Raw genomic sequence first — 26,579 nt, 5'->3', positions numbered from 1 at the left:
CTATACAACTGGCAAGCTGTCGCGTCAGAGTTTGGTGAGGTTGTCAGTGTACCACACCATTTGAAAGGACGAGGTTTTTTTGTACATCGGTCAATAACTCTTCATGGTTGATAAATTCAACATTACAAAAAATAAATCACTCATTCATTCAAATAGAGACATTCACACTTCAAAACAGCAAGGGACCTAATAGATTGTATTATTGCTTCCTGAATCAGATGTTACTTTGATTGCTTGTATTTTTGCGTATATTATAGGAATCGTTTCGCTTGTGATAGAAACATTTCAAACTTTGGTGAATTATTGTAAGAACTTAGTTGTGGGAAACTTAGTGTCTTACTTCAAAGTCTATATTAATTCGTTGGGTTAGTATAATGGGCAATGCAGGCATTGCTTTGGCTCATTTAGTGATAGTGTATTACTCCAGATTAGTAGGTTAATCTCGTGTGTGTTGTAAACTGAGTTTTACTTTGGCTTGTGAAGTATAGTAAAAGCAGTTTGGAAAGTCCTGTGAGAACAGGTCGTGGTTTTACTCCCTTGAGCAAAAAGGTTTCCACATAAAGTTGTGTGTACCATCTTTACTTTCAGTACTTATTTGCTTTATGTTATTGTAATCGTGTTAAGGACCTGGTCCTATCGTAACTAAGTGGACGCATACATTTCATCAAGTAGTATCAAAACTTAACTTTTCTATTTGGGTAACACCAAGAAAAGAAAAGATTCTGAAGGAATGACTGCTCCACCTAACATGGAGGAATGTCAGTCATCTATTGGANTAATCTTGTGTGTGTTGTAAACTGAGTTTTACTTTGGCTTGTGAAGTATAGTAAAAGCAGTTTGAAAAGTCCTGTGAGAACAGGTTGTGGTTATACTCCCTTGAGCAAAAAGGTTTCCACATAAAGTTGTGTGTACCATCTTTACTTTCAGTACTTATTTGCTTTATGTTATTGTAATCGTGTTAAGGACTTGGTCCTATCGTAACTAAGTGGACGCATACATTTCATCAAGCGGTATCAAAACTTAACTTTTCTATTTGGGTAACACCAAGAAAAGAAAAGATTCTGAAGGAATGACTGCTCCACCCAACATGGAGGAATGTCAGTCATCTATTGGACCACCTCATTTCAGTGGACAATATTATGGTTGGTGGAAGAATCGCATGCATGACTACATCAATGCTAAAGACACTGAGTTGTGGGACGTGATTTTTGATGGACCTTACATTCCCACAATAGAAGTGAAAGATGGTGAGCTTACTAAGACGGTCATCAAAACCAGAAAGGAGTACAACGAAATGGACAGGAAGAAAATAGAGAAGAACTATAAAGCGAAGAAGATTTTGGTATGTGGAATCAGCTCAAATGAGTACAACAAAATTTCTGCTTGCGAGACAGCCAATGAAATATGGGACTTTCTCCAAACAACCCATGAGGGAACGACACAAGTGAAGGAGTGAAAAGTTGATATACTTACGACTCAATACGAGAATTTATGTATGAAGGAAGGTGAAACCATTCACGAGATGAACTCAAGATTCACCTCCATAACCAACGAACTGAGATGTCTTGGTGAACCTATTCCACTAAGCAAACAAGTTCGAAAGATTCTCAAAGTGCTTCCAGGGAGAGCAAAGTGAATGCTATAACTGAAGCAAAAGATCTTAAGATGCTCACCATGGATGAAATGATTGGAAATCTCCAAACCTATAAGCTGAACAAACAATATGGGTCAAACATGAATAAGGGAAAGATGGAGAAATCAATGGCTTTGAAAACATCTTCAAATGATGGGACTGAGGAGGAGGATGAAATGGCATACGTCACTAGAAGGTTCCAGAAGATTATCAAGAAGCACAGAGGCTTTCAAAAGAAGGATTCGACCAGCAAAGTAGCAAATGCAAATGATCTTTATTATAAATGTGGCAACCCTGGTTATTTTATGAGGGACTGTCCTAGTCAGAAGCAGGAAACTCAGGACTTCAGACCTCGAAGAAGGGACCAGGTCCTAGACCATGCCAAAAGAAAGGCTTATGCTATCAACTAGTGAAGAAAGCCTTGGAAGTATGGGGAAACGCATCCAGCGAATCCGAGGAAGAGGCAGACAGTCATGAAGATATCTCTATGATGATTTTATCAAAGATGATGAAACTATGTTCAATTCCATTTTCTCACTAATGGCAAAATCTGATGATGAAGAGGATCTGAATGAGGTAATCCTTTTCGATCTAAAAATTGACCTAGACACTCTTCCCATTAAAATATTGAGAAAAATTATTGTTGTACTAATTGACTCAGTTGATGAATTAACTTCTGAAAATTTGATGATAAGTGAAAAACCAAGTTTATGCGATGATGAAAACTCAGTTCTTAACTCTCAAATGTTTGAAATGAGTGTTAGGATAGGTATCCTAGAGTCTGGTAGTCTGCAACCCAACGAGAAACATGGTACCTCTGAGGGTGGAAAGCGAAAACTCAGTAACTTTGAGGTTGAGCTATAAGAGAAACTTAAGACCTCGGAGTCTAAATTAGTTGCCTCCCTTGAAAGGAACTCTCAACTAGTGAAAGATCTTTGTACAATCAAAGAAGAGTTGAACCACTCCCTAAAATGGTCTAATTCGTCTAAGATACTCTCTAACTTAGCAAATCAGAAGTTCAACAATAAAAAGGGGTTAGGTTATAGACAGATAGAACCTCTCTACAATCCCCACAGTAAATATGTGTCTATCTCTGATAATCTTTTGTGTACCCATTGTGGAAGAAATGGTCATCTGAAAGAAAAATGTGAGGTTCTGAGAGGAGTAAAAGAAAGTCAGTGCTGGTAGATGGAAAGTGGATGCTCAAGGCACATGACTGGAGATACTCTAAACTTCCTCTTTTTGGAAGCACACCAGGGTGGTGGTGTGTCGTTTGGTGGTGGAAAGAAGGGTTTCATTCTTGGAATTGACAAGATAGAAAGAACAACTAATCATTTCATAAACAATGTACATTATGTGGATGGCTTGAAATACAATCTCTTGAGTGTATCCCAAATTTGCGACAAGGGAAATGAAGTTAAGTTCATGTCTGATAGGTGTTTGGTTATTAACTGTGGAACTAACAAAGTTGTTATATCTTTCAAAAGAGTAAAAAATATGTATGTTGCAGATCTTGACTCGATAGAAGGGGATAATCTTTCTTGCCTAAGTAGTCAAGCTGACAACGCAAATCTATGGCATAGGTGATTGGGTCATATGAGTACATCTTTGTTGAACAAGCTTGTTGTAGGGGACCTGGTCCGTGGATGCCAAAGCAGAAGTTCCCTGATGATAAAGTTTGTGATGCCTGTGCAAAAGGGAAAACAAACTAGATCATCCTTCAAAACCAAGAAAGGTGTGAGCACAACCAGACCCCTAGAACTTCTCCATATGGATCTATGTGGACCTGTCAGGGTTCAAAGCAGATGAGGTAAGAAGTATATTCTGGTAGTTGTTGATGATTTCTCTAGGTTCACCTGGAACATGTTTTTGCGGTCTAAGGACGAGACTGTCGGACTTATGATCACCTTCGCCAAAGTAATTCAACGAAAGGTCAACTTCAAAATAGCCAGCATCAGATATGACCATGGCACAAAGTTTGAAAACTCTCAAATTGAAGGCTTTTGTGTTGAAAATGAAATCCATCATAACTTCTCTGCGCCAAGAACTCCCCAGCAAAATGGAGTTGTTGAAAGAAAGAATAGAACATTAGTGGACATTGCCAGAACCATGTTGATTGACTCAGGCTTAACAATGAATTTTTGGGCTGAAGCAGTCAACACAGCCTGCTATGTTACAACTAAGTGTCTTATCAGGTCCATGATCAACAAAACACCTTATGAGTTGCTGAATGACAGGAAACCTTCAATTGCTCATCTGAAGCCATTTGGTTGTAAATGCTTTGTACTGAATAATGGAAAGGATGATCTTGTCAAGTTTGATGCCAGGAATGATGAAGGGGTGTTCATCGTGTACTCTTCTACCAACAAGGCATATAGAGTTTTTAACAAAAAAGAACTCTATGTGTTGAAGAAAACATGCATGTGATATTTGATGAGTCTGATGATAAGAGCAATGATGAACACAAAGAAGACCCTGAATTGGAGGAGCTGATCAAGGGAAAACAGGACAAGGCAATCCAAAATCCTGGAAGCAAACAAGTTGCAAAGGAAAATGGTGTAGAACTCACAGAAGAACCTGGTCCCTCTGATTCAGCTTAGGAGGCATTTTCTCAAAATACAGAATGTGAAGAAGAAGAATCTGATGCTGATGTTGAAGAAGAGATAACTAGAAAGTCTAGATGGAAACATCAATCTTCACATCCACTGGACAATCTCATCTCTCCTCTGGACTCCGAAATACAAACTAGATCCAAAACAAGAAATCTAGTTGCATATTCATCATTCATATCAACCATTGAGCCTAAAAATATCAAAGAGGCTTTACAGGATGCAAATTGGGTGACATCAATGCAGGAAGAACTTCATCAGTTTGAGAGAAGCAAAGTATGGCACCTGGTCCCCAGACCTTTCAACAAAACCATTATTAGGACTAGGTAGGTCTTTAGAAACAAACTTGATAAGCATGGGATCATTACCAAAAACAAGTCAAGACTTGTGGTGCAAGGATATAATTAGGATGAAGAAATTGACTATGATGAGACCTTCGCTCTTATAGTTAGAATCTTAATAGCTTTTGCTGCCCACATGGAGTTTAAACTATTTCAAATGAATGTCAAGAGTGCCTTCTTGAATGGGAATTTGAAAGTAGAGGAGTATGTTAAACAACCTCCAGATTTTGAAGATGTGGATCTTCCAAACCATGTGTTGAAGTTGGATAAAGCTCTGTATAGTCATAAGCAAGCTCCCAGAGCGTGGTATGAGCGCCTGTTGAAATTTCTCCTTGCAAATGGGTTCAAACGAGGTCAAGTTGATAATACTTTGTTCCTAAAATCCAGAGGTAATGAGTTGTTGATTGTGCAGGTATATGTAGATGACATCATCTTTGGAGCTACATCAAATTCTCTGTGCAAAGAGTTTGCTGATTTGATGAGTAGTGAAGATGAAATGAGCATGATGGGGGAGCTTACTTTATTCCTAAAACTGCAGATCAATCAGTCTTCTCAGGGCACATCTATATGTCAAGAGAAGTATATAAAAGAACTACTCAAAAAGTTCAATCTGCTTAAGGCAAAAGTCCTTGATACTCCTATGAGCACGAGTGTGAAACTTGATCTGGATGAAAATGGAGTTGAGGTTAATCAGACTATGTACAGGGGAATTATTGGGTCACTTCGGTATCTCAATGCAAGCAGGCATGACATAGTCTTCAGTGTAGGGATGTGTGCTAGGTTTCAAGCAGCACCAAAGGAATCACACTTGAAGACAGCCAAACGTATTCTGAGATATTTGAAGGGAACTCAGGACCTGGTCCTCTTCTATCCCACTGGTGACTCTTTTGATCTAATTGGTTATGCTAATGCTGATTATGCAGGTTTTCTTGTTGATTGAAAAAGTACATCAGACATGGCACACTTCCTAGGATCGTCATTGATTTCTTGGGGGACTAAGAAGCAAAATTCAGTGGCACTGTCTACAGCTGAAATAGAGTAGGTGGTTGATGCATCATGTTGTGCTCAGCTCCTATGGATCAAGCAACAACTGGCAGACTTTGGTGTTCTCACAATTACTATTCTTCTAATATATGACAACACCAGTGCAATGAACATGGCCAAGAACCCTGTTCAGCACAAGAGGACAAAACACATAGATGTGAGGCATCACTTTCTAAGGGATAATATTGAGAAGCAAAATGTGGTGATGAGTTTTTGCAAGACAGAAAACTAGTTGGATGATATATTTACAAAGCCCCTGAGTAAATAATGCTTTATTAAAAATGCTTTATTAAAAACAGATTGAGGTTGGGGATGCACAAGATAATCTGATTCCATAACAAGTTTACACAAAATCTTCCAGTTTGATTATGTTAAGGAAGACAAATATCTGTACTTATTGTAATGCTCATCATTTGAGAATTCACTTTTGGTATCTTACTGCAAGTACACACTCATGGCATGTTAGTTAAAAAGAAGATCTAACCATACATGCAGGGCTATATACTAAATGGGACCTGGTCCGCACAAGGTTAGTATCACTTTTGCTACATTGTGTGTCTGTCAACGGTCACTGCCACGTGTGCCCTACCTATTCATTGCGTCAGTTTCAGACATCTTTTCACTTTAAATCCAGGAGTCGCAACTTTTCAGGGACCTGATACCCTTTGTTTTTAAATACACGACTTTGTTAGTGAATCCAAACACCCTAATCTTTTTCTAATCTTCTTTTGTGATTCACGACTTTGTTTTTAAATCGTCTCTTTCTTATCATCAAAATGTCAAACTCTTCGTCATCTTCAAAGCTTCATGTTCCCCTAGAAATTGAAAATCCATGTTCCTTCAATTTCTCCATTCCTCCCCCAGTAGAATATCCTTAAATACCAGTTTGTGGAGTTGGTGAGATGGGCGAATCCATCACACCTCCTACTGAAGTGGTGGCTTAAACTGCACTTCCTTCTGGGAGATTTTACCTTGTTCCCCGACGCTAGTTCTATCTTGTGAGAAATCTCAAAACTCAGAAGCCAAATTTGTTGTGAAACCAAGTGTTGACCCTCCTACTAAAGAAGTAGAAGTTTTTTCTAGGGCAACATCTTCTACTATGTCTAGAGATTATTCGATGGAGATTTTCCTGAGGGAAAAGGTCTTGAGTCAAACATTCTGGCAGCAACAGCAGAAATGGTAGTTGTACAAAGCTTGGCTTCCCACAGAGGTGATGCTCAACCAACTCTATTGGACCAAGAGATGAGGTCGCCGAAATAGGTCCCACATAGTGTTTGACCAAACGCCTAAGTCATTCGACGTTAAAAGTAAAGAAGAGGAGAAAGAAGAAGTTCCTTTGAAATGGAGCAGGAAAGGGGTTCGAGGAGCCAACACCTTAACAACAGGTGACCCAGATCTAGAGGCAGTCAACACTGTTCTGCTAAGTCTGCAAAAAAAAAAAAAAAAAAAGGGAAAGGAAAAATGGTTGCATCCCACACAGGGGGACAAGAAGAGGTATGGCACCAGGAGTGAGATCCAGAAGGTCATGGGAAGTGTCATAGCAGCAAATGTGATTCAGAAAAAAAAGGGCTAGGAAGAAAAGAAGGAAAGGTCATCAACCTGAAGAACCCACATCAACTCATTTGCTTGTTGGGTTCACTGATACAAAATCTAATGATGTTGTTATGTATGTGGCAAAGAGAAGAAAGGATGCAGAGGCTGAGAGAGTCAAATCAAAGGAGGTTCAGAAATCAACGAAGAAATCTCCTGTAAAGAGAGTGAGTAAACGAGCTACTGAGCAGTCAAAACCAATTAAGGTACCAGATCATCGTGTTCAAAAGCTAGTAGAAGAAAATGAGATGACCATGAAAGCACGTATAACAGAGATGGAGAACCAAAAGGTGCTAAACGGTAGAGTCTTCGATCCTGAGATTCTTACAGAACCAAGAATGTCCACTCTTTTTAATTTAGTTTCCTTGCAAAGCTGGGATCATTTATTTGAACCCCCCATACCATACTTGTTTGAACCTGAAGTGCATGAATTCTACTATAAGATCGAGCTTCTAGATAATGGAGGAATCAGGACTACTGTCAACAATGTCAAAATCCTTCTAGATGAGGAAACTCTGGGGATTATTCTGGGTTTGCCCATGAAGGGGATCCAGTCCATTAAAGGATGCAAACCCTCAAGTGAGTTCACTAAACATGCTACAAAGAAGGGGGATATTAAGCGAGATGGTTTGCCAAAGAAGTTTCTGAATGGGGAATACCAACTATTCTTTGAGTTCATCAATAAGGTACTGGTACTAAGGACAGAGAAGAGAACTGTAGCATCTGCTGCCAACCTATTTCTCATGGAAAAGCTGAATGAACTCGATAAGATCAATCTTCCTGCTTTAATGCTTGAACATATGCACAGGGTGATGACTTGGAAGTCAGTCAAACATTGCATCCCTTATGGCTATTTGCTCAACTATATGTTCAAACATTTCGAAGTACCTTTTGGATGAGGAGTACCAGGTACCGTCAAGCATATGTTTACTGTTGTTACTTTTCTGGAGTGTGAATGTGTTGAAGGGAAAGCTAAGGTAGGTCTCAAGTAGCGGATCTTCTAGAGCAACAAGCCTCTCTCAAACGAGAGTTGACTGACCTCACTGTGATCTTGAACGATAAGGAGGTTGAGATTGCGCAACTAAAATCTAAGTTGCAGAAGTCTGTCTTGAAGGGACCCGGTACCAGTGATGTGGACGAACAAGTGGTGTAGAAGTTGAGAGTTGAGAATGAGCAGTTGTTGAAGACAAATGCCTCACTCAGTGAGGAAGTCAAAACTCTCAACAAGCAAGTCATTCAGGCACATGAGGCTGCAAATTAGCGAATGTCCTTGATAATGCGAACCCTTATTCCCCTTCCCCCTCCGTCCTAGGCTGACTCATGTGGTCAACTTTTGTGATCTAATGCTAGTTCCTATTATGCCCTGTTTAGTATGCTTTGATATTCTTTTTATGCTTACCTGTGCATATTTTGTGTGGCCTATGACCTTGAGTTCTTAATGTTTTGCATACAACTCGCATATGTTTACTGCTATTCTTTTTCAATGATGTCAAAAGGGGGAATTTTTGGTGAGCTGTTGTGAAATTAGAAAGGACTTGAACTAAGAGGAAAGAACAGTGATAAGGGGAACTATGATAGGGGGAATTAATGTATTTTTGAATGAATGTTTAACACTCATGTGAGGTTGCTTGTAGGTTGTTTGTCATCATCAAAAAGAGTGAAATTGATAAGTCTTTATGCTCCCAGATGTTTTGATGATCTCCTCACAAGTGTAGGGACCCAATCCTCTGCAGAGTATGCTCGTCTAGGACCATATACTATACAACTGGCAAGCTGTCGCGTTAGAGTTTGGTGAGGTCGTCAGTGTACCATACCAATAAAAAAGGACGAGGTTGTTTGTACATCGGTCAATAACTCTTCATCATTGATAAATTCAACATTACAAACAACAAATCACTCATTCATTCAAAGAGAGACATTCAAGCTTCAAAACAGCAAGGGACCTAATAGATTGCATTATTTCTTCCTGAACCGGTTATTACTTTAATTGCTTGTATTTGTGCGTATATTGTAGGAATCGTTTCGCTTGTGATAGAAACGTTTCAAACTTGGGTGAATTATTGTAAGAACTTAGTTGTGGGCAACTTAGTGACTTACTTCAAAGTCTATATTAATCAGTTGAGTTAGTATAGTGGGCAATGCAGGCATTGCTTTGGCTCATTGAGTGATAGTGTATTACTCCAGATTAGTAGGTTAATCTCGTGTGTGTTGTAAACTGAGTTTTACTTTGGCTTGTGAAGTATAGTAAAAGCAGTTTGAAAAGTCCTGTGAGAACAGGTCGTGGTTTTACTCCCTTGAGCAATGAGGTTTCCACGTAAAGTTGTGTGTACCATCTTTACTTTCACTACTTATTTGCTTTCTGTTATTGTAATCGTGTTAAGGACTTGGTCCTATCGTAACTAAGTGGACGCATACATTCCATCCCATTATCATATGTACCTGGAGCAATATAACCAATAGTTCCGAGAGTCTTGGTTTGAGCAATGTTTCCTTCTTGTGCAAACATTTTTGCAATTCCAAAATCTGCAACATGAGCAGTCAGATCCTGATCAAGAAGCACGTTAGCCGGCTTCAGATCACAGTGCACAATGGGTGCTGTATAATCATATGATGAAGATACTCCATGGCTAGTGCTACATTGATCATTATATATATTGAGTTTCAATCAGGCTCAAGCAATTTTCATCAGAGTATAATCTCTTGTCTAAGCTTCCATTAGCATGTACTCCAGCACAATCACTGTAAAATCCACATTTGAGCAAGTTCCTGTGTCTTACATTGCTCAAAATTTCACATTTCTGAATCGAAATTTCTTAAACCCTGTTGCCATTGCATATCGAAAACTTTGATTGCAAAGACAGCACCACCAGAAAATGTACCTTTTTACTTGTTGTCTTTCTGCCTTGAGCTGGACATAAAGGAATATATAAGTCAGGTGCTCCACAAAGTTATGGTAAACATAAAGGGAAAAAGTAATAAATCAGGTGCTCCACGCGCCTTATAACAGTGCAGTCTCGTAAGTTTCTATGTCAGCATAATAAAAGCACAAAAATACATTAGGTTTAGATGTGTCATTGAGATTTTGGATAACCTGCGTCTTATCCCATTTAAATAATATTTTTAAAACCGGTTTGCCATATCATAGCATCCCCACCCGACCTAACTCTTCTCTTTAATCTGCCATCAGAAAGAGCAAAACCCCAAACCGAAAATTCGCAATGAGCACCAAATGAAGCCCTCTCCAATGGCGTCACATATGACAAACTATCAACTCCCTCTAAAACCACCAAGAAAGTTACATTCTTGTCATGTTCAGAGCAGAAGTAGCTGCAGCTTCAACAAGCAAGAACCAGCTCAAAACTCAACTGGGTTCCAGTTTATTCGCAGGAAGAAGCTACTCAGTGATCTTACCACATGGGGAATTGGAGGCCCTTGTAATTACTTCGTTCAAGTCTTTGACCCAACCCAACTTGTTTCGGCTGTCAGGTTCCATTTCTTTATCCCACAACTTTGGCAGATTGAATCATAATCGATTGATTGACTCGTAGTTTAAAATCTGCCCTAATTATTCAATGCAGGTATTGTAATGAGCAATCCATGAGATTTATGATCTTGGGTAAAGGCTCGAATTGTTTGTTTGATGACATGGGTTTTGATGGCTGCGTTATTCTCAATCGAATTGAGTTCTTGGAGAAGATAGAATCTGGAGTATACCGGGTCGGAAGTGGATACCCATTTAATCGCTTTGGAGTTGTGTCTGCAAATGAAGGGTTTTCAGGGCTTGAATTTGCTGCTGGTGTTCCTGGGACTGTTGGTGGAGCTGCGTACATGAATGCCGGAGCAAATGGGCAGGTAAATTAGCACTTTTTAAAAAAACTTAAAAGTTTCTTTATGTGTTGTTGTTATTGTTCTTTTTCCTGTATGCTTTGTATTGCTTTCCATGTTAGTTGTCATGTTTTCCTCATTGCCGTATTTCCTAGTTTATGACTATTTTGATTTGATATACTTGAGGGGAGGGTATTTCGGAAACAACCTCTCTAGCTCCACGAGGTAGGACTAAGGTCTGCGTATACTCTACCCTCCCAAAACCCCGCTTGTGAGATTACATTGATTTTCAAATATGATACTGAGAGTGCATCCTTCTTTTTCTACTAATTTTCTTTTTGACATTGATTATGAAAGGAAACAGCTGCTGCTATTGATAGCATAGAGATCATCACAAATGAAGGCGAATCAAGGATGCTGAAAAGAAGAGAGTTAAATTTTGGCTATAGATTATCACCATTTCAAGAAATGAAAGACTTGGCATCCATTACTGCAGTTACATTCCGGCTAAATTTCTCCAAAACTGCACGAGAAATGCAACAAGAATACTTGGCTAGGTAATTGTTTCTAATGTGATGTTCTTATTTTGAAACATATTGTCATTTTCAACCACAATAAAGATGGTTTCCTTGCAGAAGATGGAGGACACAACCTTTGGGGCAGAGAAGTGCTGGTTCAGTTTTCCGAAATCCATCTTCTATGGGTGTTTCTGCTGCAGAATTGATAGAGAAAAGTGGGTTGAAGGGGTTGAGAGTTGGTGGAGCCATGGTCTCAAACAAGCATGCCAACTTTTTCATAAATTGTGGTTCTGCAACTTCTCAAGACATGCTTGAGCTCATAGGCTTAGTTAAGGATGAAGTAAATCAGAAGTTTGGAGTGGAACTAAAGGAAGAAATCTTGTACATTCATCCATCTTAGAAACAAGTTATTGAAACAGCTTATGTATTCATTGACTGAAAACCTTTACACTTAGCTGATAAGTCACACGCTGGCTGATCATTTACAGATAACATAAGAAGGCCTAAAACATCGGTTAATGAGTCCTATGCTGTTTCTTTTCTGGGCTACTAGTTAGAGCTTTGGTGATGCAGTGGGTAAGAATTCCAACAGGGCAAAACAGCAAGCACAGAGACACAGAATGGCGGGTTTCGATATCATTCTGCAATCCGTCATGATAAACCTGTCTGTTTCAAGTGAAATACTCTAAGTGAGATGTCTAACAGTGGCATCCTCCTCATGTTATACCCAAAAAAAGCAAAAAAACAAAGGGGCATAGCCCAACAAAGATAAGATGCCTAGAGATTGACCTTGCAGCAAAAAGATCTATGGCCAACAGATGAATCCATGCAGAAGCTAATGTCACTTCATTGGAGAACATCTTAGCTATACCAGACAGCTGAATGAAAGGAAGTGTTAAGATCCCGATTATGCAGTATTGACAAATTATTATGTAGTTGAGCACAGACCTCTGGAAGCCAGTATTTACTAGCAAACATCAGCCGAATTGTATCTGGTGTCCAGGAGAGGTATAATAGATATGCATACAGAAGTCCAAGCACAATGTAGGGTATGCTGCTTTTCATCGCTTTTCTGGTCTGCATTTGAAATTATGTTCAGTTACAACTTCTCATTGAAATAAAGCAATGACTTTCATATACATAAGATAAGGACTGAAGTTGTGCCCCAACCGTTCTTCTTTGTCTGAAGCTGGTAAGTGTTTAATTTAAGAAGACCTTTTGAGTTCATGATTTGAGTGCAAAGTTTGATCTTGAGTACACTGGAAAAAAATCACTTAAGAAGTTCAGATTGGCAGTACTTTAGAAATCTTACAAGTTCAGCTTTAGGAGCCATAACCATGACGGTATAAAACGGAAGAACTGCTGCTGTTCCCACTGTGAAAGCAGTAGATGCAACTTCTGAACTTGGCAGCCCTACAAAAGAACATAGGAACTTAACTAAAAGCTTGACCAATGATAGTAGTTGGCATAAAAGTCTGCCAAAACCAGAAGCTAAACTGTACAGAAGACTAGCTTTTGAAACAATTTTATTCTCCAAATAAACAAAAAGAGGGCAATGAATGAGACAATAAATCTCAACTGCAGCAATAACTCAATTAAGCACACATTTAAAACTACTTTGTCATGAACATTCAAAACAAGAGATAATTTATTACAAAGGATGGAGTTTGTAAGTAAGTAATTACAGCAAGCAGACACCGTTCTTCGCGAAAGAGTTCTTTGAAGATTTAGTTGAGTAATGATTCTTGATCCTTCCAGAGAACTCCCTCCACTGCTAAGCTTGATTCCAAATCCACCAATACGTTGACTTAAAAGGTCAGACTGCAATTCTCTAAGAGCAAGAGAAGCAGTCTGGTTTCTCCGGGTATTCAGAGGGACTTTTGAAACCAAGGCTGGTGCCCAGCAGTTCATCTGCAACAAGTAATGGTTAAATTCAGGAAATGAAATTCTAGATTGGTAAACAAAAATGAATGCCTGAAAAAGCAGTTGAATTTCGTTGTAGCCTCCAACTTGTTCGGGTTCAATGCATTGCAAAACCTTATTTCTTTGTAGTCCTATTCCGAAAGGTGTGCTAGACCTCACATTGATCTAAAACACCTTCATTTTGCTAGGCCTGGAGACACTAGCATGCCTCAATCTTCAAATATCTCCACATCTATGTAGGCTTAATAGTGAATGCGGACTCCCTGCTTATAGATATGTTGAGGGAAAGTCTTAGAGCAGAAATGTGTTGCGACAAGTAATCGAAGATGAAGATACTGGATTTCACACCATAGCATGCACGTGCACGTTTGTTTAGATGACAAAGTGCTCTTCTTCCTCATGAAGGAGTGGAGACCTAGCTTTGTGCCCTTTGCCCACAACATCTCTTCCAACGAAGAAGTTAGCGTAAATTCCCGTTTCTGGTTGCCTGTAGCTCAATATTAATGTCAACCCAAGAGCTTACCCTGTGCACAAAGGACTTCTGCTAGTGCCAGCAGAGGGAAAGAGTGGGGGAACATATACACACTTCTCCTTGTATTTTGAAAAGAGGCTATTTTCACGTTTTTACTAGCTGCGAATCATTGTGAAATTTGTGATATAGAACTTGATTTTCCCACCGAACCAATGAAAATGCATGGTGGCAAACAAATTCTCACTGAAATGGTGAAAACTTCCTAATTTTTCTATATTAAAAGATTACTACTTTTTCTTTTCTTCAATCAAAATATCTATGGTAATAACCACGGACTATTTTTCAGTGGGAATAACCCCTAACTTGTGGGTTAACAATATCTTCCTAAAGGATCATGAGGGCGTTCGGTCAAGTTTATAAATTGATCAAACAACTCAACCAAATATCAATACCCAGCAAGAAACAGTGGATGACTGTGGAGGCTTTTAAGAGACAAAAAACATATCAGAGCTAGAAACAGAAACAGAAACAGAGAGTAAGACATAGAAGCAGAAAGAAAGAAAGAAAGAAAGAAAGAGCATACCTTGAGTGAAATTTGGGAAGAAGAAGAGAAGTACATACTTTATTATTATTAATGAAGTTGCAACAATAATAAGAAGAATAGGAGGAGAGCTAGTAGTTGTTTAGAAGCAACAAAAAGTATAATTTATTTTTAGCTTTAGAAGCAACAAAAAGTTTGGTGCAAATAAAGAAATGAGGTCATTATATCACTAAATGTTACTAATATATTGCATTTTGTGATGAGATGTTAGTTGAGAATTTGCCAAATCCGACCACACCTCTATTGGACGGAAAGTTGTTTAAGCACTTACTCCTTGGTGCTCCTTTACACCTATTTATAACCTTTTCATCGGGCGCACATGCACATATAATATCGGTGCCTTGTCGGACTTGTTTTTACTTCATTCACACTGAGTAGTGGCTAAATTTTACTCCCTCGGTCCCTAATTACTTATCCACATTTCTCTTTTTAGTTGTTCCTAATTACTTGTCTATTTTGACAAATCAAGAAATCATTATACCCTCAATTAATTACTTTGAACATGGTAGAACTAGTTTTTAATTCATCCACTTCATAATTAATAGGGGAAAAATGGAAAACTCACTATATCAATTATTATTTTCTTAATAGGTGTGTCAATTCAAAAATGGACAAGTAATTAGGGACAGAGAGAGTATATTTTTAGGATTATAGCTACCAATGATTGTTTAGTATTTAAACTATAGATAAAGATTGATTATCATTAAAACTTATTCTTGTGTTTTTTATTTTATTATTTTAATGCTTGATCGTCATTAGAATACATTTATTATCCTTTCTTGAACTCTAGAGAGGAATTGAGAGATAGGACGGGAATACAAGAAGCAAGATCATTCTTTGTTGAAAACTAGGATTGATTTGTATTTATGACAGATATATACCTAATTTATCTTGTTTGATTCAGGAACTAGAAGAAAGCTTGATGCTCCATAATTGATTAAATTTATTCCCGCTTAATGATGTAGTTAGATTATCAATCGTGATAGGTGGTTAGAGGTTCGGAAGACCATAATCACATTATTAGCATCGTGAGTCAGTAACTTGATAACCCTTCGAATTTTAAAGTGGAAAATATTTTGCATGAATTCATAGTCTAAGCGGAGCCTGGAATTTCTTAAGTCATTGATAAAAGAGAAAATGATTAAATATGTCATCAAACTTTGAGAAAAGACTAATTTATGTCATCCGTTAAAGTTTGGCTCGTCTATGCCATTGCCGTTTGAAAAAGACTCATCCATGAAATTATTTTTTAACATTGTTTTTGCAAATCACTTTTTACCTCAACCCCAAACAACCTTTAACACTTTTCACTTGGGATTTTGAATCAAATGTACTCTTTTTGCTTCTTTTTACTCAAGAACACCAAGAACAAATGTAGAACATCAAAAACTTCCAAAATTCCTATTTCTTCAATTCTTCATGAAATCACCTCAAAATTATTTATTTAAAAAAAAAAATCAAAATTCTAAAATCATTTGTGGAGTTAAAAAAACTCACCCTATTTAAAAAAACATTCCAAAAAAAAAACAGAAATCAATCCCAAAATTTTGAAAATCTACTTGATTCGTGTTTTTGTTGTTGTTTTTGTTCCCTAGTGATTTTTGAAACTGTGTTCAAAATTTCAAGTGATTTGGAGTTGTGGAAAAATTATACTGTTAAAGGATGTTAAAGTCTTAAAACTTTGAAAATTTTCAAATGGGTCTTGTTGAGTTAGGTTGAATTCGAGCTCAATAGATATTGAGTTTTAATTTGGTATCTAACTCGGAGGAAAGCTACTCTAGAAATTTGAGGTGATTTCGTGAAGAATTGAAGAGGTTGAAAGTTACTTGATGTTCTTGGTGTGTTCTTGAGTAAGAAGAAGCAAAAAGAGTACATTTGATCCAAAACCTCAATTAAAAAGTGTTAAGTGTTGTTTGGGGTCTTGTTGAGGTAAAAAAAATGATTCTATAAAATCGGAGTTAAAAAATAATGGCATGGACATGCCTTTTTCTCAAATGACAATGACATATATCAGTCGAATTTTAACTGATGATAAAAATGAATTTTTTTTTCTCGTTTAACATATTTGAGTATTTTCCCTTAATAAAAACCCAAGTGAATGTGAATCATTGTTATTTATTGCAATTGCTAGTTAGAAACACAATATTCAAACTCATTTTGCACACTTGCATTTAATTATAGTCAAAAGCAAAATTAGATATTTGCTAATCATAAATCTTTTGATTTAATAATTAGTACTATTATTTATTTGACCACGTACACTTCTATTTGTATTTGGACACAATAATTTTTTGGCAGTTCACTTTCCTTTTTTAATTTGTTAACCTTTTGAGGCGTCTCTTCGTTATTCTCATCATGATCACACGTGTCAATCCAACTGAAGCACGCCCTTCTAATTCACTTTTTCTTTTTTTTTTTGGTTGAACTCAAGATTTTCACACACTTCTGAAGCACAATATTTCAAACAACAGAGATAGACGCATTGCTTTTTATTTCATATAGAACATTCATATACAAAATAATAAGTTGAAAAAAATAAAGGGGCAGGAAGGACATCAGGCTAAATCTTAGTTTCTTACTTCAGCCCTATCCCTTGCCTTGCCAATCCATGGAAAAATGGGCAGAACAAAAATGAAAAAAATAAAAATTGGAAAGTAATTACTAGGAAGTATGCTCATCCAACCAAGAAATTATGTCACCAAGAACTTGAACTATCATCTCATCCGGCTCACCCTCGAGCAAAGAATGATAAGCATCCTTATAAAGGATCAGTTTCTTGTCCGAACTGCTTGCCTTCTCGTACAATGCTTTGCTGATGGATGGATCAGTCACTCTATCATTCTCTCCATGCAATATTAGCAATGGCAGATGGACCTACAAAATCGTAAAACTATTAGTTATTGTTTAGATATCTTGTCTATCATCATCAAATAATAAGGTACATTTGAAATCTAGCCTAAGAAAAGGTTGCCATCATTCTCATTTTACCCCCCCAATTCCTGTCCACCTCTCGTTTTCAGAAGGAATTCTGATGGAGAGTCATAGTTATGGACACTTTTCTACAATATTTGTCAAGCTAAATGAGCTTAAACTCTTTCTGGACTACAAGAGCAGAAAAAGATGAACATCTTGAATGAATTACAAAGTCGAAACAAGTGGCAGGTATAATCACCAGAAACAGTTAGCAACACCAACAAAGATATGCAGCGATGATAATAGAGTTTCAAGTTTCCAATCATAGACTTACTGGCATGCAAAGACACAAGGTCCAATCACTAATAAACAGAAAATGACGATAATCTATACTACGATAAACAGAAAATGAAAATACATGACACCTTATCTAGTTGTTTCTCTAATTCTTGGGTGGTATTCAGTAACTCCACTGCAGTTTGTAGACGGGGTTTGTGTTTGTAAGCAATGACATTATAAGCAGCCTGCATGCAGAAGAAAACATTAGAGAGTACATTATAACATGAAATCCCACAAGATAATAACATGTTGAAGCCGGTGATTGTAATTATTATGTTCAATAAATCAAGCATTTCATATTGAAAGCCCCCTTATGCAAAAACCTTTTTTCAGGTGAGTGAGAGAGCTAATGGCGACTATAAAATTCTAAAAGACTCTTGTACTACTAACCTCTAATATCATATACTCTTCCCGTCCTAAAATTGACATATGTCTAAGAGCTGTTACAGAATAGAAAGACCACATACCTGCTCTCTCTTCTTCACATCTCTGAATGCTAACTCGGCTAGATCCTGCTGCGGAACTAGCTTTTGCTTTGGAAGAAATTTTGCTATGCCCACTAGAATTTGTGTAACTAACCATGGTGGTACCATGTCATCTGCAATCTGTACAACAATACCATTCATCACTCAAAACTATGGATCTAATTAAGACGATAACATCAATTAAAATTGAGAATAGTCTCCAGAAACTTACTTTGCACATCGGTGCGAGAAGAACAGCGCCGTTCCATGCATCAGGTTGCTTCATGTGCACCTTCAGAGCTACTGCTCCACCCATTGATTGCCCAAATAGGAAGCTTGGTAGGTTGCATATCTCTGGATTTTCTGCAGCCAGCATTTAACTGTCAATTGCTTTTTCAGTAGTGTGTCAAGAAGAATAAGATGTAATTAGGTTATTTTCCACTACTTGATTTTGGGACCTCTTGCCCAGACGTATATGAGATGTCATTTACCTGGAGAGAGTTGTATTAGGTATAATACATTCATGGAGACATCAGATTTAAGAACTTGGTTAATACAGCCTAAATTTTTATGTTTTTGTCCAATGTAGGACGACATCTGTGTTATAATTCCCCCATCTCCAGAAATGAGCAACACCCTGCATATGGCATACCTAAAAATCTAACTTCTCTGGTATGAAAGGTGAATCTATTCTATTTCACTATCCGATTGCCTTAGGAGATGTCACATCATAATGGGACTTGACCAATAATGACCATGTTCCAACAATGTCAGCATGCCCAATGTTCAAAGCCCCTGCTAATACTTAGAAGATCAACTCGAATGACTGACACTAATTTGGTTTCATTCAACTGCCAAAAAAGTTCTCCCTCTGTTCCCGTAGTGTTCACTTAAACTCCTCTCTAGGTTTTCTCAATATAATTCTTGCTTTCCTTAAGGAGATCTAAAGAAATGCTCTCTTGTGTCTAGGGGATTCAACAATTTATATATATGCACATAAAGAAGACTTTTTATATAGCTGCATATATAGTACAATTTTTTGGCGAAGGGGATTCAGTTGAACCCCTTCTGTGACCGTGGCTTCGCCTCTGTCCAATTTGGGCCCTCTTATTTCAAAGTATATTTTCAAATTTACTCATTAATTACATACCTAATGTCAAAGTAGGAGCAGAAATATAGAATAACAAGGGAGGGTGTTTAATTGGTGTACATGACAGACTTCTTCATACCCTAAAACATTTCAGAATGTGGAAGGAACACACGGGGGATCTGCTGTTCATCATTTAATGCCCTAGTCATCAACATTACTTGACAAAAATGAAGAAGGATGAGGTAACTTAGCACCATGAGTTATACTCCAAGTTATGAATAAATAATGAATTTGTGAGTTCAAATTTGATTTGGAACAGTAATAGGATATGATCTTTTAGTTTGTCCCACAGTTACATACACTGTCAAACTTTGAGGCCTTTTTTCATTCTACAAGGAACAAAATCACAACATGCATTTTTTAAATAGTTCACTCTCTCAATCTTTCTTCTTGACAAAATTGACTATTCATTTATGACCATAATAAGCTGAACACAACATTTTTTTTAGAAAGAAAGTGCCAGAAGTTCAATCAAACAGATGAATGCTTACTCCATTAGCAAGACACTTTAAGCTCATCCATTGCTTAGCTCAGTAGGATAGTCTCTTCCTACTGAATGTTTGATTTAAATATTGTCTTTTGTCTTTTCATGCGTTCGAATCTTAGCTTTTGCATTCATCAGATTTTGTTATTCTTTAGTTGGTATATCTTTTCCTTAACTAATTAATTCTGGCTTCTACATTTTACCAGAGTCTCGGACATATCAAAAGAATCCATGAGATGAAAAAGATGATAAATAAGTTCACTGGGGCAACTTGTACCTTTCGCCTTTGAGTAATGCTCAATAACATCATCAACTAACTTGTCAAAACTTGGTATATAGCCATGAAGACCTTCTGAAAGACCAAATCCAGGATAATCCATGGCAAATACTCCATAACCGGAAGATGCTAGTTTTCTTGCAATGCCTAAGAAGAAAGACAAGTTTCAGGAACAATCTCCCAAGAAATACTAGTCTGAGACTTAATACGTGTTTGCCAACCACAAACCTTCAACAAAAAATGTGCATGTATCACCATAACCATGACAGAAGTATACCATGGCTTTGGGGGGGATTGTCTCTGGAAGCCAACTTTTAGAGAAGATCTCTAGTCCTCGAGAATTAACCTCATATGACTGCGCCACCAAATTTCACAGAACTATGTAAAGTAAAACACATAACAAATCATGAATATTATACCAAAATGCTAATATTAGATGCTATAAATTACCATATATTTAGACTCTTCTCATTTGCTTGGCACTACTAGGAAAAGGAAGACAATATCCACTCATAGTGCATAGTTCAAGTGAATTAAGTCATCTTTCTCAAACTATCCCCTTCATTCCATATTGAAAAAGTTGAGATAACTACCACCTTCATTCAATTTGTTTCACAAAAATTAGAACTCTTTAACCAAACAGATCTTTCCACAGTTACTCTCTTCTTTCCCCTTTAAATTTGTACAGTGATACATATTTCATTCACATGGCAGAATAACTACATTTAAATGATTGGAAATCAAGTTTCATTTGATGTCCTGAAATTAATTTCATACTGCATGATCCCCCATAATCTTAAGAAAATAAAACCTTCTTGACTATTAGAGAAAAAAAGAGGACTGTATCTTGTCATATTCTAATTCACAATTTTATAAGATTCTTTCATGGCAAGGTCCAATTTTCTTAAGATAAGTTATAGGTATTAATTGCTTTACATACTTGATTTTTGTATTGCTTTACTTGAGCCTCAAGGCAGGGTAAGGCTGCATACACACCACTACCCCATACCCCACTTGTAAGATCACATTGGGTATGTTGTTGTTGTAAGTTATAAGTGTTAAAGATATTGTTGCACACAAAAAAAATCTTGCTGCACTAGAAAAGGCATTGAAGTAACTATGAGATGTCATATTAGCTTCATCAAGAATTCAAAAGAGAAAAGATGAAAAGAAAAAGTACATGCAGAAGTAATTACACAAGAGATCATTTTGTTTTAGAAAAGAAATAGGATGCTTCCAGAATAACTTGAATTTTCAAGACTGGAAAATGAGGATGTAAGAGAAAAGGTTTACCTCCTTCATCTTCAATCTAGCATGTGGCATCTGTGTGAAAGCAAATAAAGAATCATTAAATCAGATTAAGAACAAGTAAGAAACGTGACACTTTCTAAAAGGATTCAGTTCCTCATTAGCACTATCTGCAGTCGCTGAAAACTTAGAAAGTTGAAGAAGTGTTTATAAAGTCTCAACTGTCATAACTCGATTGCACATACTTAAACAATTTTTTTATCACACAAATGATACCATTCCTCAGAATACATCAACCACAAGTGTCCTTTCATTATTTTAAGAATTGAAAGAAGAAAAGAGAACAGAAACCACTTGATTTTCATTGGATAGTAAACTGGGTTAAGGATTTTCTTAAAGGTCTTTTTGAGCTAGTAAAACTTTGATTTTTCTGCCCTTTGATTAGGAAAAAACTGTAGTACTGCTGCTTTTTCAATCAGTAAAATGTATTACTGCTGTTTTAATCAACTAATGACAGAAATAGGGAACGGTCGGTCTTGTTATGCCCTTGAATCTAAAGGTCAAACATGAACTTATGCGTTGAATGAATAGTGAACAACTTAAATCCCCTCTCTTCGAGATGATCTATCTGTAGTTGCTTCATATAATCTTGGTGTAATATGCATGTTATACAATCCTATCATGAAAAGGGTGGAAATTTAAGCAGGATTGCAGTCTATAGAGCAAGATTTTAGGTTCCACACAACTATGTCAATCCCTTTGAAGTTGACAATAATCAATCTCTTAGTCCCAAGTAAGATACACTTTCTACTTTCATCAACACAAGACAATCTGTTCAGTCAACTAATCAATCAATTAACTAAATCTCAATCCCAAACATCATTTTGACAAGTAAAATATACATGCCTCAATCAATCCCAAACTAGCAGTGTGACCAAATGAATTCTCTTATATCCAGTTTATCAAGTCAGAAGCAATCAAAATCCAATCTTTAAAGCTGACAATGAATCTTTTTCTACTAAAACCATCAAATAGGGATGTCTACACAAATACTCAGACAAATTTACTGTTTACTTTTCTAGCCGGTATACATAGATTATACACATCTATTATTAGCTTAATCAGTGAGGCGGATGAATATTTAGGTTAATTCTTCAATCAACTAAGCAGTACCTTAAAGAGACAATGATCAATTGACAACTGAATATCCTTAAAAGCATCCCTAGCATGACGTCTTGCTCCCACTTTGTCCATATTAGCATCTATTATCTTCTGCAATTCCTCACTTATACCTTCAAACTTCACTGACTTCCCCATTTCTGCTTTCTCACTCTTTACACAATTGGGTTTCCTTGTTTTCAATTCTACAATAAATAAAAATCAAATCTTGAGAATACCCAATGAAGGAAATTCAAGAAAAAAGGAAAAAATTTGGGCATACCATCAAATGAATGCCTCCTAAAAAACTTATCAGGCTTCAAAGCCATGGCATTATAATAGGATTTCAAGAAAAAAAATTATTATTTTATTGGGATTTTCTTTAATTGTATTCGTTTCCTTTTTGTTTACTTTTACTCTGTCCAGCAGATATTTTTTGATAAAATAATTTGGATTCTTTAGAAGAGTAATCTAATTTTCTTCTAATTTGATGAGTCCACGTGACTGCTGTCATATACTATTAATTTAATCAGAAGTTGACAAATGAATATCGACCTCAACTATAAACGGAATAAGAACACTAATGTTGAGGTTTGAATTTGGTATTTGTTTCTTTCTCTCGTAAATATATAAATTCTTTTCCATTTGTATTGATTTCACGGGATATATTTTTGTTATTATTGTAGATGTAATTGTTGGATATAATAAGAACAAATGAAAAATGGAACGAATATGAAATATTCTATTATGCTTTAATAAAAAATATTTCTCACTTATTGTCATTGATGATGAAAAAAATAGTTCAAATTTTTAAATAAGAAAACGCGTTGACTTGTTGTTAAAAGGGGCTTTGACTTTTGACTAATGATTGATCAAAGTTTACCCGAATGACTTAGTGTGTTCAGTAGGCTTGAAACTTGTTTTGATATAATTTTATTTCTTATTTATATTTTTTGCCATTTTTTATGAGCTTTCGCTTTCACTTTATTAATGACTTGTTAATGAGGTAATAAAAATTTGTGTATTACTTCACAATTGTGCCTCAATCACCAACAAGCTTTCACTTTATTAATGACTTGTTAATGCGGTAATAAAAATTTGTGTATTACTTCACAATTGTGCCTCAATCACCAACAAATGATCTCTTTTATTTTTTATTAGATTGAACCATCATTGTCTATTTTCAGATTACTTGCACGAAACTATCAATTTTAATTTTAAATGTTCAAAGAATCGTATAATATGTCCATAAAATCTCTCAAATCAAAGAAAAAAAACAAGTAAAATAATCAATTATTCAACTTCCCTTTAACCTTTTAAGTCAAAGGCATACAAAAGTTCGCCTAAGTTTTCATGACAAGTTTCTAATTTTCTGTCGATGGTCCTCAAAAATAATCTTTAATAATAATTAATTAACGATAATAGTTTAATTAAAATTGAATATGTTTCTTTAGTGACAACTAATACTTTTTGTAAATGTCTTTAAAGTTTATAGTGACATTGGATCCAATAACAATTACTAAAATGCCGATAAATATTTTAGCACTCTTTATTAATATGTATTTTATTACAACTAAAAGTTATTTTTGTTATAACATTAATATTATTAAATTATTCAATGTTTCGAGAATCGAAATATAAGATTTGGAAAAAGATTGAATCGAATATTTTCAAGGATAAACTACACTATTAGACATACATCACCACCATATATACTAATCTTACCTCTATTTTCAAACAATTAAATATAGAGATTATTGACAATGGACAACAAAATTACATCGTCAGTTCATTTTTGAAATACTCATTTCTCTTAATTTAATTATTATATTTTCACGATTAATGAATTTTCAACTTCCCTTTTTATTTTTTTATGTTTTAAAACATATTCAACAGGTAAAGGATCCCAAAACTTGGGGTGCTCATTGAACAAGAATAATGGAGTAATTTATTTCAAAATTGAATGAGATTTTTTTTTCCCATCTAAAATGAAAAGAGTTGCATCACATTGAGACATCAATTCAATAATTAGTAAGAATGGAAAAGACTTTATTTTCTGCCTGGAAAAATTGACGTAACTTACGTAAGAGTTTTTTTAATTTCACAAATTGGTTAGCTTATACGAAATAGTTAGTTTATATAAAATTCAAGATATTTAAAGTAATTTTAGTCATTTTTATAATATTTTAAATGATAAATATGTTTTTATATAATTAGTATATTTTATCAATATTTGAAAATCATCTCAAAAGATTTTACATTTTTTAGTTAATTATTTTATTAATTTACTTTAGTTTAAATTATGGTTATAATTTTAAATTATCTAGTTTTTCATTAAATTAATTATTTCATTTCGTTAAGTTTAAGAACCTCATTAATTAATTTTATTTAAGATTTAGCCGAATTTAAGTAATTAGTTCAATTTGGTTATATTTTTAAGTTTATTGACTATAATTGCAATCAATTGAGCCGAATTCTCAATTTCCAATCTAACCTCTTTTCTACCTCACCTTAAACCCATTTTTGGGCCAAAGCCAGCAATCCAATACCCAATTATTTCCAGCAACACCCAGAACCCAAAGACCCATTCCAATAAGAGTCAATTAACCCGACCCAGTACAAAAAAAACGACCCACCCCATTCTTCTTCCTCGCGTGCAAAAGACAATACATCCGTACTCGTCTTCTTCTTCGCGATTCAGCCCATCAATCGCGCGTACAAAACCGTTGTGACAATGGCTAGGTGTCGAAATCTCACCACTCGCTCCTTATTCTCTTGAAATTGGACCGTTTGAATTCTTGGCTGTCAATCTTGGAATTCGAATTTCGAATTCAAATCGATTCCGTTCTCCCACTATAAATGCTTTTGTTCGTTCACTGTTGAAAAGGGGAGAAAATACGTTAGAGAAGCAAAAGAATACAGTCATATAGGGGTTTATAAAGAAGAATTTCGATTCTCTATTTCGAATCTGGAGTTCTCGTCTTAAGCTCTCTGCTCTCCTTTTGCCTGAATCTTTCATCGAGTTTCCTTTCACGTGGTGGTGGTAGAGTCGTCTCCGGTAACTCAGAAAGGTAATTTTGCCTCCTCTGGTATTCCGTTCCAATATGGTTGTTATATTTTGGTAAAGGTTCGTTCTACTGCTAAATGTATTTGGTTCCTCGTTTACTGTTTACTTAGTGTCGTTTTCTTGTAAATTTATGGGCTGTAAGCATGAGAATGAAGCTCCTTTGGTATTGTATAGATTTCGTATCTATAAAGCTAGATAAATCTATGTCTGGTTTTGCTCGTTTGGTGGTGATTTTGAGTGCACTGGTTGCACATTTTGTTTCTTCATTGTTTATTCCTAGTCTCGGTTGTCTTCTCTTTCGTTTTTGATTCTCATATACGTTAGCTTAGTCTCATAGGGTTGATTTCTGTTCTCGCACAACTTGAATGCTATCCATGTCTATTTCGGCTTTTAACTCATGATATCTTGTTCTCGACTTGATAAAATTTGTCTTTTAACTTGATCTACAACCTTGATGTCAGGTTTCCTTTTCGTGCTACCTTTGTCTATGTATGTCAGGTTTTCTTTTCGTGCTACCTTTGTCTATGTGTAAACAAGTGGAAAGAAGAATCAATTTACTTTGATATTAATCATTTGTGTTTTAAGAGCTCTTGGTTATATTTTTTTTTCATTGTCGTCCTAAGCTTGAATCCTTGGTCTATGATTAGTACTCTGTTTGTTCTTCTCATATAGCATGTTGATTCTTTAGTCCCTCATGAATTTTTAATGGTCCAGTTTTATCGTGTATCGATTTTGTTTTAGTTTTCTTAGAAAGCATGTGATTAGATTGCATCATTTTTGGATTTGATCAAGTTTGGTTTTGTCTTCTTCTATGATTTCAAGGAGTTATTTTTTTTTCATTCTTGTTTTGATCAGTATCGATTTTGTTTTTAGTTCTCTTTTCAAGGAGTTTGTTTATTTCATATGCTTCTATATGAAAGAAT

At 36.0% G+C, this 26,579-nt stretch overlaps 3 protein-coding genes across 3 annotated transcripts; 1 reads left to right on the top strand and 2 right to left on the bottom strand.

Moving 5' to 3' along the window:
- Window positions 1–10,417: 10,417 nt before the first annotated feature.
- On the top strand, window positions 10,418–12,228 carry LOC125848544 (uncharacterized). The gene is made up of 4 exons (XM_049528427.1): window positions 10,418–10,703; window positions 10,796–11,069; window positions 11,400–11,599; window positions 11,663–12,228. Exons 1-4 carry the CDS (start codon window positions 10,447–10,449, stop codon window positions 11,958–11,960), a joined length of 1,029 nt encoding a protein of 342 aa, XP_049384384.1. The 5' UTR covers window positions 10,418–10,446; the 3' UTR covers window positions 11,961–12,228.
- On the bottom strand, window positions 11,998–14,682 carry LOC125848552 (protein ABA DEFICIENT 4, chloroplastic-like). Its single transcript, XM_049528433.1, has 6 exons — window positions 14,539–14,682; window positions 13,246–13,471; window positions 12,873–12,973; window positions 12,509–12,637; window positions 12,350–12,438; window positions 11,998–12,226 (listed from the first exon to the last, which is right to left on the bottom strand). The coding sequence occupies exons 1-6, from the start codon at window positions 14,572–14,574 to the stop codon at window positions 12,076–12,078; spliced, it is 732 nt and encodes a 243-aa protein (XP_049384390.1). The 5' UTR covers window positions 14,575–14,682; the 3' UTR covers window positions 11,998–12,075.
- A 2,351-nt stretch (window positions 14,683–17,033) lies between these two features.
- LOC125848543 (caffeoylshikimate esterase-like) lies at window positions 17,034–23,010 on the bottom strand. Its single transcript, XM_049528425.1, has 9 exons — window positions 22,873–23,010; window positions 22,605–22,795; window positions 21,477–21,506; window positions 20,412–20,538; window positions 20,184–20,330; window positions 18,505–18,635; window positions 18,276–18,413; window positions 17,895–17,993; window positions 17,034–17,430 (listed from the first exon to the last, which is right to left on the bottom strand). Exons 1-9 carry the CDS (start codon window positions 22,916–22,918, stop codon window positions 17,218–17,220), a joined length of 1,122 nt encoding a protein of 373 aa, XP_049384382.1. The 5' UTR covers window positions 22,919–23,010; the 3' UTR covers window positions 17,034–17,217.
- Window positions 23,011–26,579: the final 3,569 nt, after the last annotated feature.

The sequence above is a fragment of the Solanum stenotomum genome, chromosome 12 (assembly GCF_019186545.1).
Source record: "Solanum stenotomum isolate F172 chromosome 12, ASM1918654v1, whole genome shotgun sequence".
In the NCBI taxonomy this organism is placed as follows: Eukaryota; Viridiplantae; Streptophyta; class Magnoliopsida; order Solanales; family Solanaceae; genus Solanum; species Solanum stenotomum.
The sequence above is the reverse complement of the archived record's forward strand: the minus strand, read 5'-3'. Positions and strand labels throughout refer to the sequence as shown.

Excerpts from the sequence above, each read along its gene's own strand:
- LOC125848544 (XM_049528427.1), top strand. The coding sequence starts at position 10,447 with ATGAAGCCCTCTCCAATGGCGTCACATATGACAAACTATCAACTCCCT. Across the intron at positions 10,704-10,795 it reads CAACTTGTTTCGGCTGTCAG|GTATTGTAATGAGCAATCCA; the intron begins GTTCCATTTCTT and ends TATTCAATGCAG. Across the intron at positions 11,600-11,662 it reads CAACAAGAATACTTGGCTAG|ATGGTTTCCTTGCAGAAGAT; the intron begins GTAATTGTTTCT and ends ACCACAATAAAG.
- LOC125848552 (XM_049528433.1), bottom strand. The coding sequence starts at position 14,574 with ATGTACTTCTCTTCTTCTTCCCAAATTTCACTCAAG. Across the intron at positions 12,974-13,245 it reads AAGAACGGTGTCTGCTTGCT|GGCTGCCAAGTTCAGAAGTT; the intron begins GTAATTACTTAC and ends GTTCTTTTGTAG. Across the intron at positions 12,638-12,872 it reads TGGCTCCTAAAGCTGAACTT|ACCAGAAAAGCGATGAAAAG; the intron begins GTAAGATTTCTA and ends TTTCAAATGCAG.
- LOC125848543 (XM_049528425.1), bottom strand. The coding sequence starts at position 22,918 with ATGGCTTTGAAGCCTGATAAGTTTTTTAGGAGGCATTCATTTGATG. Across the intron at positions 22,796-22,872 it reads TAGGAGGCATTCATTTGATG|AATTGAAAACAAGGAAACCC; the intron begins GTATGCCCAAAT and ends TATTTATTGTAG. Across the intron at positions 20,539-21,476 it reads CTAGATTGAAGATGAAGGAG|TCATATGAGGTTAATTCTCG; the intron begins GTAAACCTTTTC and ends TTGGTGGCGCAG.